This window comes from Elephantulus edwardii, unplaced genomic scaffold (genome assembly GCF_000299155.1).
Source record: "Elephantulus edwardii isolate Elephantulus edwardi_28Jun2011 unplaced genomic scaffold, EleEdw1.0 scaffold00011, whole genome shotgun sequence".
NCBI lineage: Eukaryota > Metazoa > Chordata > Mammalia > Macroscelidea > Macroscelididae > Elephantulus > Elephantulus edwardii.
Window position 1 is genome coordinate 23,258,246 of NW_006399761.1, and position 18,721 is coordinate 23,276,966.

Consider the following 18,721-nt stretch of genomic DNA (forward strand, 5'->3'; position numbering starts at 1 on the left):
CTGGGGTCTGCGCATCGTCACTGCGGGCGCCACTGGGCGCTTCCTACCGGAGCCCCAGCGTCTGGGACCTGGCCAGGGCGCACATTTGGGGCGAGGGCAGCTTTGGCGCGGCCCCTCGGGGACCGTGTGGGATTCCCCGGGCCCGCAGTGCGGCCGCCCCGCCGCAGGCTGCCGGGGTCGGCGGGTCCAGCGGGCTCGTCCCAGAGGTGGGAGCTGCCCAAGCGTTCAGCTCCGAGCAGAAGGGTGAGCAGCCGGGCCCAGGGAGTGCCTCTGGGAGTTCCGGAACTTTCCCAAACTTCCCCTACAGTCTTTGCTTTAAGGAATTTTACTGTAGCAAGTTTTTATGGTCATTTTGAGAGACAACTGCGTGCTGTGGAACACAGTTTGCGAACATGTGTGGGTACACATATATGTACGGGTCCACCCGCATATATGTGTATTTAACGCCAGGTGCTAGCGGACTGTTTTCTTCAAATCGCCAGACTTGTAGAGCAAGCTTGCTTTGTTTTCGACTTCTCCAGAGAGGAGTGACCAAAAAGTACCACAGGCTCATGTCCTGTTGTGTTTTGTTTTCCTGTAGCTTGAACTTCTGGGCTAAAGTTCTTCATCTCATAAACAACCACCTGCGTCCATTTGCACACAGTTCCCCCAACAGTAACCAGACATTCAGAGTTATCAGAATATAGTTACATGGCTGCAAAACAACAGAAGTGACACCATGGAAAATTTATCCCAATATTAGCATTTTCTCAGTGGTGTGGAATCACACATTTCCTTAAAGCAATCATAAAAAGGAGAGGACCCCCTTTTTCTGGATGGACCGGCCTACGGAAAATCTAATGGCTGTCCTCTGATTCGAATGCATGTGTCAGCAGGGCCCCTTGAGGATGGTGTAAACGTATTCAGCTGGACTGCATTCCAGAGAACCATTTTCCACATGAAAAGTCTTAAGGATCCACAAACTCTCACACCAACCCAAGTGTCCACTCCAAACTTTGCATTGTGACAGAGTAGGAGCAGTGTTCAAGGTAAGAAAGTGTCTGTGTTTATTGAAAATTTATATATGACTCAGTAATAAATAAACAGATAACCATTTTCACAAAAAAAAAGACAGTGATATGATAGAGAAGAAAATATTAACTGGGGGAATTTACTCGGGGTGGCAAGACAGATGTCTATCAATACAGAATAAATATTAACAGCATTCTTGAGCCAATGTTGAGATCCAGTAAAACGTAGGAACCAAGCTAGATATAATAAATAATTATCCAGAGAAAAAGATGGCGCATTCTTGGGAGATAAGACTGTCTTTGTAAACTGATGCATGTCAATTAGGCCCATCCTCAGAGCTCACCTCCAAATCACACGGTCTGTCTCAGGCTATGTTAAAAGAACTACACTGAGGCAAGCAGAGGAGGGGACTCGATTATCCTTACAGATGCAAAAAAAACAACTGCAGAAAAACCCCACTGGTCAATAGAACACAGTATAATAAGCAGATTGAGTTTGATCTAACTATAAAACTTAGGTAGCAGAGTGTTATACACATGGCAGGACTGGGGAAAAAATCATGACATTTTCCTTATCCCTCTCATACCCCCCTCCCACCTTCATTATGTTATTAACAACAAAGACCACGACGACAATGACATTTTCACATTTCCCTCTTATCAACGTTCTGAGCGGGTAAAGAGTGAGGGAAACAGTAGTTTTCCTTCTTTGAAAAGCTTCTTGGACATCGCCAATAACCATTCGCTCACAAGGTGTCTGTGCAAATCAATTTTACGTGATTCCAAGGAAATGGTTAACTCCCAAATTCTGAAACAAAGCTCTTTTGGAATTCTGTATATTATCCGGAAAGGCCAGAGAGGCAAAGGGCAGCGGTGGCTGAAGTACAATCCAGTCAAACAAAACGTTCAAAGTTTTAGATCAACGAGGAGGAGTGTGACTCTTCCTGGTCTGGGGACCCTGGTCTGGGAGCCTCTGGCCTGGCCCTATTGAAGAACACACTTCTCTTCTTTCTTGGACATCCTGCCTTTATTCTGTTCCAAAGTTCGCTCCAAATGTTCATCTTCTTCTTCAGCCCTGGAAGTCAGACAAACAGGAAACAGAAATCAGTTTCCTAGTGGAGGCCAGAGGGCAGAGCTTCCTGGTGGGAATAGGGGAGCTTGGGCCTGCAGAAAGGCGTCCCACACCTCTGGACTCAACTTTCCACACACTTGGGTGACTGCTGGGCAGGTGGCTGCCCCCAGGTTGGACCCCCCCAACTTACTGCTTCTCCTGGGCATCCAGGTCCCTGACGAGCGCATCACGCTTGTCCACCAGAGCCACTAGCTCGTCCAGGAGAAGCTGCTCGCGACGTTTCTGGGCTTCCGTCTTCTGCCAGTCTGCAGGGGACAGAAGCTCTTCACCACTAGCAGGGCCTCCCCAGGCGCCCCCCCTTCCCAGTTCGCTTACCTTTGTCCCGCAAACCCCATTATAGGGCCATTAGCTAGCAGGGTGTCTGGGGAGTTTAGGCCTTCGGGTGGGAATTGCACCCCTGAAACCTGAATGAGTATTTCCCCAGAGGGAGTTGGTAGGACGCTCTCACCTGAGCTCTCCCCTCCCCAGAGTGGGGAAGGGGGCCTGGAGAGGCCGGCCTGGGGTGGGGGACACGGGGAAGCTGAAGACAGGAAGCCTAGGAGGCTGACAAAAATCCTTTACAGAAGAATGGGGAATCTTCCAGAGAACCTGGCCTCCTCCCCGCTCCCCCCCTCCACGCCCCCAAACAGCCCATTCTTCGCTAATTTCCTCCGCTCTATTTTAGCAGTTGGATGTATCTCACACTGGGCGCCATATGCTTCACAATAACTTTAAAAGTAGTGAATCGGCTAATTAGCATTTTTCTTTGAAGTAAAAAATAAATTTGCTCTGCAATATTACACTGCAGCCCTAGATCGCGTTCGTATCGCGGGCCAGTTTTCTTTTGGAAACGTTTGCTGGGCGGTTTGAAATCAAAGCGCTTTTGCAAGAGGGAAAATTACATATTTCTTTCTGAAAGCTCATGTGAAAGGTTGGAAAATCCGATGGGCAGAGTTCTTACCATGGCAGCGACTTCCCCCCCCCTTTTTTTTTTTAGGCCCAATAAAGCATTTCCTAAACTTTGCTGGTCTGATAATTCCCTTCAGATGAGCAGCAGCTTCATTTAATAGAAAAAGGCCCAAATCGAACATTTAAAGCACTTTTGAAACCGAAGCCAAGGCTCTCTGGCCAGGGTGTAAGGGCCCGTGGCTGTCAATCAAGCCCCAGTCTACCCCGCCTCCCTCATTAGGAAGGTAAACAATGAAAAGAAGAAGGAGATGATGAAGCAGATAGCAGAACAAATGAGGACCTAGAGGGGAACAGGACACCAGCTTTTTTTTTTTTAAAAACACAACTGACCACACCACACAGACTCGGCTGTGTCCCTCCCCCCAGTAAATGTACTTTCCAAAAATCAGAGCCAGCGCAAGCCTTTCTGCGTCTCTCTCTCTCCATCGCCCTGGCTAATCATGTTAAAACTCACATGGCTGGTGCTTATTCAGATAAAGCTAACAATGCACACCACTGGTTACCATGTGAATCTTCACACACCACACAAGAATGTGCTGGTTCAAATCCCCCCACCCCCTTCAAAGCAAAATTTATTCAAGACAGCACACTGCTCAGCAGCTTTTATGAAAGCAAATGGTGCTGCAAGGAATTCTATCATGTATTTACAAATTAAAAATCAGACGCTCATCATGCAATAAAGGTTAGAATAGCAACAGAGTAGCAGCAGAAAAGATGTATTAGATTCTACCACTACTGACTTCATTATAAGCTTAACTATGCATATACCCATCTACATATAAATAAAACATGCCCTATATTAACTATGTACAAAAACATCCCACAAATGAATACATTAAGTAACTGGCCACCATTACATTCTTATAAAGAACTGAAATACTCAAACACACATAGGAAAGAAACTTACTTTGGAAAGTGTGTTTCCTTTAGAATGTTAAAAATAATAATTAAAAAACCCCAAACTGCGGAGAAATCACTCTCACAATTTTATTCTTTGGATTTAAGTGAGAGTGAGATCAGGAATGCTAGCAAAGTTTCTTATCTGGTTTTTACTTTTAATCAGCCTCATTCTTATAGCAGATAAATCAATAGGTTCTTCAGATTGGAAAGATCTTCAATATCACCTTGCCTATTTTGGGTAACTCAGGAAAATACACTACATTTTTTAAAAGATATGTAAATAAGCTTTTCCATTAGTACGATGATGACTTTTGATGATTAAGGCTTCCATTTTCATCTTTAAAGTCATTGTAATCCTAGGTTTTCATTTACAATTTTAATTTTCATGATACTGTGACATTAGTGGTCAGTTTTATTTTATCCATAAATAAGTCTCTACTTTGCCCTTAAAAAAATAGAGCTCAACTGAAAATTCTAATTGTTTTCAACATGAACTCTAACTATAGAACTAAAAATGTACTATTTAACATGAATGAAACGCAACAGATGCGTATTTTTCCAATTACTCTTTCTTTAAAGTTGACCAAATAGTTTCTAAGCCTTTTATTACTAACTAGAAATATAATAAGTTTTTTAATACTGAAAAAATATTAGGAGCTTTACAATATGGGTAAAATATAAAACACTTAGGCTATTAATCTTCGAACTTCCCAATACTTTTGAAATCTTTTCCTACTTCAACAATGACATTTCCCACAACTGTAACAATTTAACTGAAAAATTTAAGTACTTTTCATCAATTTTGAAGTCAAATTTAACTGAGACTATAACTTAAAGTTTTGTAGCATAAATCTGTAGAGTTTTTTTCCTTATTACTCTGTCACGACCACATTCATCTCTATGGTCATGTTATTAAATAGTCAACTGCAGAGGAAGCAGTTCTGTGCAGTAAGTGCCTTTTACTTCCACAAACTATACTTTTCTTGGCCTTAGTGAGAATAAAGAATATAATTCACAAATATTCAAATGTCAATTTGGGAAATTAAATAAAGCATCTTGACTATTTGTAGCAAAACCAAATTTTTACAACAAAATGAAAACTGATTCACAATGTACAGAATTGTATATTCCAATCCAAAGTTTGGAAAAAAACCCCCATCCATTTAAGTCACTTCACCTAGATATATAATGTCACATTTTAAAAAGATACATGTAAGTTTGTGTGTTACCTGTTATGCATTTTAAGAAAGGATTAGTCACCTCTAACACCAGTCACAGTTAGCTAGCTACAGTTACTTTGGCTTGGACAGACTACAATGTGGCTTCTGATTAATTTAAAGATTCCAGTGTATTTTTGCTCTAAAAGCTATATCCTCTTGCAACAAATAGGATTAAGTTTTGATACTGCTTTTGAGCCAATGTGCTGAAATAAAGAGATCTATTTATGTCCATCTCCACTAAGCTGTTAGGTTCATTTAAAAAACTCATATATATATATCTCCAATTATTTATTCCTCGATTCAGTTTCTTTGCTGAAGTTGATTATGACCTTGTATAAAGGCAAGTGAAACACCTATAAACACTTTAATGGCAAAGACCTAAACTTCTGGTAGTAAACCTTCCTCCTTGCCAATATATAAATAAACCTGGCACTTTGATGAAAATTAACACTAGTTTTGTAAAGAGCACATTGAGGGGATTGCAGGCAAGTCTTATCTTTAGTTCCAGTCAACTAGCAATCCTGAAAGAGTTTGCATCATCATCAGAGCAGGCCATTTGATAGGATCCCACCGCTGCACCTAATCAATCTATGGAAGACGGTGGCTGCACTGTGTAACAAAGCTAAAATAGATTTACAAATGGGGTTTTAGGGGATAAGCTCCTCCACAGGATTACATATTGATTTTAAATATAAAAAGCTTATCATATAAACCATAACTACAAAAATAGTGAACCTATGCATAAATCCTTTTAAAAGAGCAACCATTTCAAACTAAGCCAAGAATAGATCAAGATGTACAAAATCCTAGAGGAGATCCATTGCTTCTGCAGAGTGGGAACACACCCTTTTCTAAAAGCCCACCCCAATGGGTGCAAAAATGAATTTCTCTTTCCTGAAGGGCCATTAAATAATCTGGATGTTTGTTAGCTCAAGGGGTCCTACAATTCAGTGGAATGAGGCTCCTGCTAAGAACACTACCTCAGGGAACTAGAGGTAAACACAAACCAAGGTGACTGCCGATTCTCAGAGAGTATATATAATTCCAAACCAAGCCAGTAAGACTGTTCTCCGTGTGTTATGGCTATTAACATTCTGTGCTGTTCTCCTGGTGAATTTCGGCAGCAGATTTATTAGAGACTTTGTTCCTTTTTTTCTTTTTTCAGTAGTCAAATAATTTGATGACTACTAAATAGGAGGAATATGGAAAAAAGGGGAAAAAGAGAAATGGACTTTAAAACAAAGCAACGCAAAATAAACCAACTCGTGCTGCCTATGCATGCCTTCTCCTGCAGTGTTTTAACACTCCACAAGGCTGATCAACTGCATGTGTGTCCAGTGGGAGGGTCTGCTTCAAGGACGCCGTCTTCACGGTGCCCATCATCAGATGGCCGCACAGCCCAGCTTACGCACAGTACTGGCTCCAAGAAAGCGTCTTTATCTGTGATCAATAGACTCCTCCTCTCCCCAGATCCCCGGTTCCCCTCAACTAGCACTTTAACTGGCTTAGAGATTTAAAGCACAGTCCCATATGGGACAATGATACCAGCTGAAAACAGAACAAAACCCTAACAATTCTATTAAAGGTGTTTTTAAGAGAATAACATTATTTCCTCCTCTTCTTAAAATATATATCTCTGTATCTATTTCTCCTGTTCTCCCTTCTGAACAGGAAGAACAGGCAGATAAAATGTGAGCTCATTTAAAACTTTGAGGCAGTCTAAAGGGATGGGACTGCTGACAAGACAGGGATCTTTTATAAGTATCCAGTCTCTCCTTGTAAGATGAGTATCTGGCAATCAGACTGAACCAATACCTGCTGTAAACATCAATTGTCCTGAATCAAGCTATATTCTAGGAACAATGTATTATATGTAAAAGGTTAGGTTAAAAAAAAACAACAACCAAACACCCAAAATGAATGTCCTGTATGAATGATAATGTATCTATAAAGAATGGAATGCATATTGAGTATACTATATACCTACTTTTCAATGGTCTGTTTAGCTTTTAAATTTCTCTTAAAGACCTACCATGACTTACAAAGATTGTATCAAGAGGGAAAAAGAAATTTAGTATTCTGGTGTACTTTATTTCACTGACAGGCTTCACAGAACTTCTTAAGCAATTTTGATAAAGTTTCTAGTCTTAAATAACAGTGTATTTTAGTAACCTCCTGAAGGAAATTAGCTAAATGAAGCCTTATAAAGCAAATATGATTTCTAAGTGAGGCTATAATGTTGTCAGTTACAATTCTCAGTTGAGATTAAAAACACAAAAATAAAATTTATGGAAATGTATGAAACTAGGTGAATAGCATACATTTTATTTTTATATCAGCATTTATTAAAGGTTTTTTTTAAAAAAATATAAGATTTTCACTTGATTTTCTCAAACAAACTGAAATTTCCACTTTCAAAAGTAATTAGAATTGACTTATTATGGATCAGGGACCTTATCAGGTGAAGAATGAAATTACCATGGACAGTCAATGGGTTAAGAGGTCAATATAGAATAGGAAAATCAATTTGCATTGATTAGACAAAAGGTTCATTTTATAGAGCCCAAAGGATTAGCTTTTAAGCAGACATCTTTGAACTATAAGACATTTTCAACTAAGTGGTGTAAGGAGAACAGCATTATAAAATACCCAAGAGTTAAAAAAATAATTATATATAGTAAATGCCATAGTTAAACTAGCTAATGCTTACTGATATTATAAACTGTGTTTAGGATTACTATATAATTCATATGAAAGCTTTATAAAAAGTGTGAAAGTGCTTCATTTCTCTCCATCAGTCTTTGAATATTCATGTAAACAGCAGAGTTGTCATCTTAAGAACTGTAGTAGATGTGGTGGTGACTTATTTGAATGCTGACATCAATGAAACACTAAGGTAACATTTTGACTCTGTGAATTGTTTTAAATCACCCCAGTCGGAACAGTTTTAAATTATATGTGACGAAGAGAAGCAACTAAAGCTTTCATTTCCATTTTATGAAAATTTCAATGTACTGAAGTGAAGGTAATTTTATACTTACTGGCAAATACCATGATTTTGTGTCTGATTTAGGGTCATTAGATCTACAGATCTAATGTCTGGGGGCGCACACTGTACTGTGAGTTTCTGGTGGTCTGCATCTACCAGTCGCTCCAGAGGAGCGAGATGGCCAGTCTCCTCCTGTGGTGACTGAGAGCCTGGAGAGCTCAATGGGAGATCACTATGACCAGCAGCGAGCTGGAGTTTGTGGGCTGTGAGATCTGTATTTAGCTGCAGTTCCTGAAAGTCCTTACTCAGACAAGGTCTGATGATGCATTGCACTTTTTCAGTCCCTTAGACCGCTGACACCTTGCCGCCCTCATCCCACCTTAGCATTTCTTACCTTCAATTGCTAGCATTGCACGCAATTCCCGGTTCAACAGCTCGTATCTTCGTTCCAAGTCATGTTCTTTTTCCCTAGGCAAGTTGCAAAAGTTCATCAATATGCTAATTACTAAATCATTAAACACTTAAAAGACCCTTTAGGTTACATTGATTTCAGGCCTCATAACTGACTTTTCTCTTTCACTTTAAGCTACTCCAAATAAATGATACACAAACATAAACCCTTACTGAGTAGACTGGTTCACCAGCGTTATTATTTGCCTTCTTCAGTCCCGAACTGCAGAGAGGAACATTTTAAGCTACAGGAAAGAAGTCTCATTTGTCTGTGTTTCTTGTACTAAGTACCAGATATTTTCGTAAGATAGTTTTCATATTTATATTTTTGTAAAAAATTTGACTACTCATATTAGATACTACTCTTTTGCCCCAAATCCCACGTGAAAGAACTACCATAGCAAATGAAACACTGGGCTGGATAATAGATCTTAAGTTTTGGGCTTCTTCCTAACTCTCTTATCAAGCTCAGAGGTGGCAGAAGTTATAGAAGTCGAGTTCCTCATGAAAGAAAACACGTCTGCCTGCTCATTTCCACACTAGGTGGCATCCTACAAGAACACTGGCAGTGAGCAAAGGGAATCGACAGTCTGTCAGTCCTGTGGTGAATCACTCGCTGAAGATGAAGACGACTTCAGAATTTGTCCAGATGCCATTGTGTCATCATTCTTGCAATGGTGAAAAGGTTACTTCTGTTTAAAGTCACTAAGCTCTTATTCCAAAATTTAGCATCACATCACTAGAAGAACATAAGTATGCCTTTGTCCTTGGGAAGAGTTACTTTTTACCGTACTATTTGGTGTTACATGAACTTCAATTTTATTTCTAGTCCTCCTTTAACCCTCAATGTAAACTAAATTTCCTCCCCTCCCTTCACCATGCAAGTGTTTTTTAAAAACTACATAAAACACATTTATTTCTTAAAAACAGAACATTTTGTAATCCTTGGCCTCTCACATAATAAACACAGTTCTTTTTACTTCCCAGTGTCTACCACTATTTAAAAATTATGACAGTTCTGATAAAAAATTACTATTATTTTTTTAATTTTTATATAAAACATACTGTCATCTCCAAGGGAAAATAAATCCAATCTAATAAACACAAAGCCCCAAAACTAGCAAAAAAAGTGCAAGATTTATCAGTGCTGCAAGACAAGCATGGACAGTGGGGCAAATACTTACAGGAGGGAGAGCTGGTTCATTCTCCTGATTAAGGCATTTTTTTTATTAACTAACATAAACCACTCCTGCATCATTGCTTCTTCTTCTTCCGTGTTTCTTCCTACAATTCAGGAAGATTTATCTATTATTATGTGACATTTTACAAGCCAAATAATAGTTTAGTACAAGTGTGTGTTGTTGGGTTTTTTTAAAAAAACAACCAAACTATAAAAATACTGTCTCAGCTGTCCCAGTAGTACATATTAAATTGTTTATAATAACATAAGATTAAAAGTCCAAGGCCTAAAAAAAAAAGAAGAAGAAATCGGCATTTAAAAACTCCTAAGCCAATCTTCCAAAGCCAATATTAGTCCACATGCATATTTCAGAGCCCCTTAACATACCTACAGATCATATTAACACTAAGTACAGTAAACAGAGTGTTCCACCTTTTAAATCCTCCCCAGGGGCTGACTTGTTATTATGTTTCAATGAAGAGCTCATGGTGCTGACAGACATATGGTCACAATTAAATTTAAAAACAGAAAGGAAAGAAAACATTTTAAAAAATCATTATGAGACTTCTAATAAGACTGGCAGGAAGAGGAGAAAACTTCAGAAATTATGTGAGAGCTTCCACGTGTAACAACTTGTATTTCTCCCCCCCCCCCCAAGAATCAAGTAGACTATATACCATGCTGAAAGCCCTCATTCGGAATAGAAGAAACTACTTTCAAATTATTAAATATTAGTGACCAGGCTACAAAATCAAACCAAACCACCTAAAGCTATTTACGAAAAACATACTACATCCAACAAATAAGAACCAGAAAATATGTGACCAATGAACTCAAATGAGAGATAAGCTAAAATTTTTGATTGTGAAGTTACTAAATACATATAGGATGCACTTAAAAGTTACAATCATTAACATTCATATTCCACCATCATCTCTAACTCTATAACCCTGTCTCCATTCCTGGCCAGTATATCTTGAATATATAAAAAATTATAACATATAATACATGTGAAAATACATTACTGTTAAAAAAATGACAGAGTAAAATTCCTCTCAATTTGTTCCTTCTCCTGCCAAATTGCACCAAGTCAAATGTACAGTTCTTTAACTTCTTTCAAATATCTCATTTTTTAATTGCTACAAGATTATGATTTAATTCTTCAGTCCAGTTTCCACATAACATTCAGAATCTTCAATACTAAGAGTCCAGAGAAGACATTTGTTCTTAAGTTTTCTTTTTCAAGTCTTTTTTTTTTTGTAAAAGATAAAAAAATTTATTAATTTTTTTCAAGAGAGTCCTTTTATGGTGCAAATAGTGAAACACTACATTACTAATTTAAAAGATGGTGATTCAGATGTTTTTCTGAGGCATCTTGGAAGCAAGGTCTGGTAATCTGCTCCCCAAAAGACACAGCTTTGAAAATCCACTGGAGCAGACTCTGGGTTTTGACGCATCATAATCAGCTCATGGCAACTACCAGTGACAGCATTTTCTTTTCTGTTTCAAACATACTCCTGGGGATCTCTCTAGTCCATTTAAAAACAAAACAAAAATAAAAAAACAAACCCACACAATCCAGAGGAACTTCCCCAACCTGGCTTTTCTACAACTCCTTCGGAGCCACATGCATAGCCATGTCCCTCACACACATACACACCCTTATCTAGAAGAACTTAAGTGACAGCTTTCACAAAATATATATAGTGTGATAAACTTTTTTCCCCACACCATCCCCAGAACTGCCACATTCTTTCTAGCATTTGTGTAAGTAACAGGACAATAGTAACCTAAATAATTTAACTCTTTCTCCCACTGACAGAAATGTGATGATTTGTTTTTGAATGAGAAGGAAATAGAAAGAGCTGGAATGTGCTTCAAAGATGAACTATGTTCTTTCTGATCATCCCAGTGACACAGATCGCCGGTGAGCATCCTCATAGACAACTGTGAGGATATATGCCTTCCTTAAATGCTGTTAAAACATAATGGTACAAGGCTGACTTAGCAGAGATTCTTTGAGAGCTGAAACAAAAGTCTTTATTGCTTTACAGTATTTTTAATCTCTCTTGTAGGATAGCTGGTTTTGTATTCACTTTGGACCATGTGATGACTTAACACTGGTCATGTGATACAGGCTGTGATGGGCACAAGTCCCTGGGTAGCAACAAAAGAAGAAAGAGTAAAAAAGGAAAAGCTGGGAACAAGCTTGCCATTTGGAGCAAGGCCAACTGGACCCTGGTGAAGGCCTTTTTTGATCAGTGAAATGACACATGTGTGCACTATTAATAGGTGTAGGTTTTAGGATATTTTATTTTCTGATTAAAGACTTAATTCTTCTATAAATAATCCAAGAGGCTTCTAAGAAAATATAGGCATATTAAAACTTTTGTTTTGAGTTTAACTTAGCCTATAATTGAGGCTTTCAGATGACACCAGGAACAACCAGACTACTCTTAAATTAGCATCATTTTCTTCAATGAAAGGCTGCTTCCTTGAGAACAACAATATTGACGTGGGACTGTGTTATTTTCAGTTTAACTCATGACTATGGTTTCTAGGTAAGAATAAAAGAGCTCCCTTCCCTAACTGTTAGGAAATTAGTAATAATATAATTGTTTCAGGCATCAAGGAAATAAATAAGCCTAAAAATTTAAAAAAATAAATTAAGGACACATTATTCAGGGCAGCAATGCTGTATAGATTGTTTAATTTAATGATAACCCCACCCCCATATTTGATGGTAGACCAATTCTGTATTCCTAAATCTTTATCTGAGATAGTATATGATAAAAAAAGCCTAGTAATAAAAAAATTAAATTTTTTCCTAATACATCATTACACTATTGTTTTAGGGATTTAAAATTTTTTAAATTTAAAAAGCTTTTAAAGCCAGTAAGTTGAACCATTACAAATTAATCCTGACTTTAATAACTGGTTAAAGACCCCTTTAGCTTTATAAGTAACAAAAAATATTAAAGCCTGTGATCACAGTGCGCTTTTCTCATTTCTCCTCTAACCATTTGTTATTTAATCCAATACTAGTAATCCAATTTGTCCATCAGACTTTTAAAGGGCAGAATGCAACTTCCTCAGCTTAGACACTTTTCAAAGTACAATATATTTTTCAAATGAATGCTGGATGTTTCATTTTTTCCCAACTGTTCCTAGCTCTAATGCATGAGGAAAAAAAGAACAAGATGAACATTGTTCATACTGATTAAGTAAGAGCTCATTAAAGAGCTGTCAGTGCGGTACTTTGAATATGCATGAAGCATATAATCAGATCTAGTACCGTCACTAGAGGAGAATACGGTAAGTACAAAGGATTGATTTAATTACTTAGAGTGGGCCGTGGTGGTAAAGCAGTCTTGTTAGTGGAAAAAGAAAAAGAGGTTGTATCCTGGCACTGTTAGAAAAAAAAAAGGGGGAAAAAAGGCAGTTTTAGCTTCTGCCACAATACTAAATCTTAGAATAAAAAGCACTTTACACCGTAGCTTAAAATGAAGACTGTCATTATTTTATAAAATGGTCATAAATAATTTTATTTTGTTTAACCTCACCTGGTTAACTACCTCTCTTTCATAATTATCTATAGTTTGTCATTACAACCACATTTTTGTCACCTTACCACTAATTCTGCTGCTTTTGGAAATTTTCATTTTCTCCATAGTCAAGACATACACTACTGAAGACCATTTTGAAATTTAAAAGAAAAAACGCCACAAAACAACTACTTACAGTTTTCTACACAGGCACTAAAATGTGTAAACATGGCTGAGTTGTTACACTCTATTTTAAAACCATACCTTATGTTTACTATAAACATACCACTAATACAGACTTCATGAGTATAAGAAGTTTTCCACCTAAACCTTTTAGATGTAATGTCAGTTTATTTTTAATCAGTTTTCGTAGCTGAGGATCACTAAATAATCAGGATAATAATAATGACAGGAGAAGTGGCACGAATCCATGTATTCACCCAGGATGCTGTTTTCTTTCTAGGTTTTCAAAAGTACTATTTTTAATGTTAAGCTTGAAAATGAATTTTTTAAAAAAGTAAAAATATGCTATTGTAAATAATTTCTTAAATACATTCAATTAACCTTTTGTAATCAACCTTTTGCCATAAAAATTCTCCATTTAGAAAGATGCATTTCAGACAAGTTCTTCTATAAATGCAAAATAAAGAATAAAAATTTGCACTGAATAGAGGATAAATTCAATGGGGAAAAGATTAAAAATACATAAATGTAGAATGCTGTCTTATACATGGAAAAAAACCCCTCATTCTTTTCCATCATGAAAGCATTAAAGGATGCTGAAATCATTAAAGGGATGGCTGACCGGTGATTACATGTGGCTCTTAAAGGACACAACACAGCAAAACAAAACCAAGCCGAAGAAAAAGGCTGCCATTGTAAACTGTCCTAATGCTGTGATTAGCAGACTGGTCTTCAAAGGACAATGTATTACAACAGAGAGATGCAGGAAGGTAGGTGCTGAACTAACTCATTGGTACAGAAGAAGCCGACTTAACTGCAAAAGGCAGGGAAACTGCTGGATTTCTTTAAGGGACAAGATGAACTTTACGGCAGCTCTGCAGGGTCAGTCATGAAGGAAGTACTTCCAGGGACAGCACACCAACAGGACTCCATATGCTCCAGTTTCAGACAATATTTTAAACTCAAGAAATGGAGTTGTATTATTAAAGGACATGATATAAGCAAATAATGAATTCGGTTCCTATGTTAAGAATATTCTTAGGTAGCAATCAAGATACAATACTCTCATATTCTTTGTTAATGTATATAGTAGTAATTTTCTTAAAAATATGTGCTTAGCATGATGTACTTGTTACACTAAGAATGACACATGTGGGGAAAATACATTTTTCCTTTGCTTACTCCTTTCAAACAAAATTTTTTAACTAGCCCACTAAATAAGAATGTGGGGTGAGATTCCGGCCACATTTCTGTACAAGTAACTTCTGTCATGAATTTCCTCAGTAACTTTAACACGTAAAAAGTTACTTCAAAAGGTCAGAAATGAACAGCACTTGTACCAAGCCCTTATTTTGGTCCAAACAGTCTCTTTTTAAAAACTGCTAATGTTCAATGCCAGTTATCTCATTTATTGAGTAAATCAGTCATTAAAATAAAAACAAAATGGAAGCTTTGAAGTAGACATCATAGGAAATACAACTGATGGAACTCTTTATGGTGTAATATTAAGTTCTACTTGGGATTACACTCATAAACTGCTAGGGCTAAGAGTCTCCAAGGATATTAACTTGACTTACATGTTATTTAAGTGATACATGTCTGTTATGACTATGTACAGAGAGGTTACTGGATAACATTGTAATACTCAGAACTCAAAAACTCTTTTTAAAAATACATTGAACACATTTTGTAAAGTAAGGTAAAATACAGGAAGTCGTGTTTATAGGCATCATTCATTGCCGTACACTGTCAAAAACACCTATATGTCTCTAAGGATGTGCAACCAGAGAGCTCACTGACTTTGGGCGTATTCTCAGGGGGAGCCATTCTTTGGAGAGACAGCACGCTGGGGAAGGTAGAGCCAGAGAAGAAAAGGAAGAGTTTCTACAGGATGGATTGGCACAGTGACTCCCACACTGGGCCTGAGCATGTGAGGAAGATGCAGGACAGCGTGAGGTTCAGATCTGCTGTTCAGCGGATCCCTATGAATCGTAGTCGACTTGATGGCACCTGGCAAGTGGTAAGAAGTGGAGTTGGCCAAAGGCATGTCGTTCAAATTCACCAGCTGAAAGATGGGCCATCTCCTCCCATGTGATTTACTGCCTCTGAAAACCCACTGAAGGGGTATATATGGGTTGGTGCTGACTCAATGGCACACTATCTACTACAACACCACAACTAACCACTTGGAAACACATTTAGGCATTCTTCACTGGGGGGGGGGGATGGGAACCGTTAGCCTCCATTCTTCTGTCTGTACTCCTCTCTCCTGACGTCCCTTTGTTTGGGCTTTTCACACTCATGTGAATGAAGTGACCCCAAAAGTGGCTACAGATGACTCATCTCATTGCCTTTGAGTCAGAACTGATTTACAGTCGATCCTTCAAGTTTGCAGAGTCTGTGAACCGCATGGGAGACTGCCCATCTTTTCCCACAGCAGCTGGTGGATTCAAAGTGCTCACCTTTGGGTTGCCAGCACAACTTCCTAATGCCACAGATGAATAAAAGTACTTTGTCAAAGGGGCATGAGAGGAAAGGCAGTATTTTGAGATGAATGGACAGGCCTGCCTCACTTCTGGGTACTCTGCTTCTCTGCCTTGAGGGGGGCTTTGTAGACATGGCATTTTTTTTTAAAAAAAAAAAAAACAAACCACAAAGGGAGCTCTGATGGCCTAGTGGCAAGAAGCTGCACTGCAATCCCAGAGGCGTGTGGTTCAAAACCACCAGATGTTCTCCTGGAGACAGAGGGGCAATCTCCTTCTGTACCAGTCAGATCTGATTTGACGGTACACACAAAAAATAGTAAAATATGAATAAGTAAAAAAATAAATATTGCAAGGTTGTCTGTGGCAACTCCGCTTTAAGCAAGTCTGGTGGTGTCGTGTTTCCAACAGCATGTGCTCACTTCCCGTCTCTGTGTCAGACTTTAGTATTTTTTATAGTCATTCAAACATTTCCATCATGCTTGTGTACACTTAATGGAGAACAGTTTGCACCCAACTTTCCTACTTCCCCTTGGTTGACTCTTGGCACAAGTCTGCAGAGGCTGTAAACCACACAGGCAGAGCCCATGGAGCAGCTGGCAGGTTCGAGCCACCTCCCTGAGGGCTGGCAGCCCAACTCCCTACCCTCCGGATCCCCAGAGCTCCCTAGCTTTTGTACGGAAGTGAAACATTCCTTTTGGGGGACTTGCATTATTGTGATATTTGCTTTACGGCAAACAGTCAAGAACCAAACCCCCAGTTTTCTGAGAGACATGCCTCTATTGCAAGATAGGTGATTTTAAACGTGAATATAAACCTCTACCCACTGCTGTTGAGTCCATTTCAACTCTCCAGTTACTGACAGGATGGAGCAGAACAGCGTCCCAAGGGATCTTCCCAAGGTGGTGGTGACCCAGTGCATTACTATGAATGTTAACAGAGTAACAGAGAGGCCGGTGGCTTCAATTTGCCACGTGTTCCTCAGCAGGAAGATGGGGAGTCTCCTGTAAAGAGTTAGTCTAAGAAACCCAATTATTGTTGTTGTTATTGTATGCCACTGAGTCAGAAGCAACGACGAGCTGACCCTCTGGTGGGATTCCAGAAGCTGCGACTCGCAAGGGAGGAGACTGCTCATCCCTTCCAGGAGCAGCTGGTGGATTCGAACCATGTTCTTCTGAATTCTTACCACTAAGCTGCAAGCACTCCTAACGGAGGCTGCTACACGCTGGATTCGATGGCAGTGGGGGTTCATCTTTATAGAGGCAGAGGCCCACCGCAGCTCCTGTGTGTGTGAAAATGAAATAAAATATATTCCTAAACTGTATAAATTTGAGTAGACACGTTTCAAGGAAGACCTTCTCACACACACACAAAAGGATTTCATCTATTTTTTAGGTCATTCAGGTCCATGTCAAAGTTTTCGTATGCAATGTCCTAGAAACAAAAGTGTTTTATAGGGGAAAAAAATCCAATTTACAAATTAACGTTAGAAGAAGCACCTTTTGTAAAAGAAGGACCATTTTTATGAATATATACATTAATTCTGCTAAACCTCTGCAAATAAGATGAAATATTCTAGCAGGGTCAAGCATCATGTATACTGTTTACTGTTTCTGCACTTTGCTGGACCAGTGGTTCTGAGTATGATGCAAACATAGTGAATACAGAAAATGCATCCAATGTCCTTCTTGTTTATTTTCATTAGTGTGGGTTTTGTGTTTGTTTGTTTGTTTGTTTGTTTTTTTAAAAAAACCAAAACACAAAGCCAAACCCTAAATTAATCTGTCTGATCCTCAGTTTTTCCAACTTTCTGTCATAATATTGTCTCACATGGTTGCTGTAGGAATGAAGGAAAATTTCCACATAAAGTCCATGCACAGTACTCAAGACTACACGTCTTAGCTCTGATGGGGATAATGAAGAGAGTCCTGGTAAAGATGTAGTCCATGCTCTCATTCTAGTGTGGAGAACTCACACCCTAGTGTGGAGTTGGGCTACAACCAGGGAAACTTTAAGAGAAGGTAAACTTCAAAACAATTCTATGGCTACAAATTATATTTTAAATGTCTGTTAGTCATAGCTGGTCAGCCAATAGTTAGTATGTGAAAAATGGGGGTGAATTGAGTTCAAAGGCATTTCTGCAGCTGGAAAAACAGAAGTGAAGGTTCTACTGGATCAGCAGTGTGACTGCTGCTTACAAAGGACAGTCACAGCGATGGTGACATGACACTGGGCTTTGCTCCAGGTAACCTGTCTAGGTTTTACAGGCTTAAGAACAAAGCACATTATAGTAGCAAATCATTAAAAAAAGTAATGTTTAAGTTTAAAATCATGAGGTTTGTGGAACGTGAAAGCCTGTTGTTGTTAGGTATCATCAAGTTTGACTAACAGTGACCCTATGAACAAGTGATGTGTACCATGTCCTATCTTGCGTCACTATCACCATCTCTACACTGTCCCATCCTGCACCCTCACCGTCTCTACACCCTGTCCAATCCTGTCACCCTCACCGTCTCTACACCCCGTTCTATCCTGCGTCACCCTCACCATCTCTACACCCTGTCCTATCCTGCGTCACCCTCACCATCTCTACACCCTGTCCTATCCTGCGTCACCCTCACCGTCTCTACACCCTGTCCTATCCTGCGTCACCCTCACCGTCTCTACACCCTGTCCTATCC

General features: G+C 38.9%; 1 protein-coding gene across 3 annotated transcripts in view; it reads right to left on the bottom strand.

Annotated features, from left to right (window-relative positions):
- Window positions 1–1,025: 1,025 nt before the first annotated feature.
- EHBP1 (EH domain binding protein 1) overlaps window positions 1,026–18,721 on the bottom strand; it is a 411,111-nt gene continuing 393,415 nt past the window's right edge. For 2 of the 3 annotated variants that reach the window (XM_006880958.1, XM_006880957.1), the window contains 4 exons: window positions 9,834–9,933; window positions 8,594–8,667; window positions 2,273–2,387; window positions 1,995–2,085 (listed from right to left, as the gene is read on the bottom strand). In XM_006880958.1, coding sequence (XP_006881020.1) covers window positions 1,995–2,085; window positions 2,273–2,387; window positions 8,594–8,667; window positions 9,834–9,933 — 380 coding nt within the window. Of the gene's footprint in view, window positions 2,086–2,272; window positions 2,388–8,593; window positions 8,668–9,833; window positions 9,934–18,721 lie in introns of all 3 variants that reach the window. The other variant, XM_006880956.1, reaches the window with a different exon arrangement.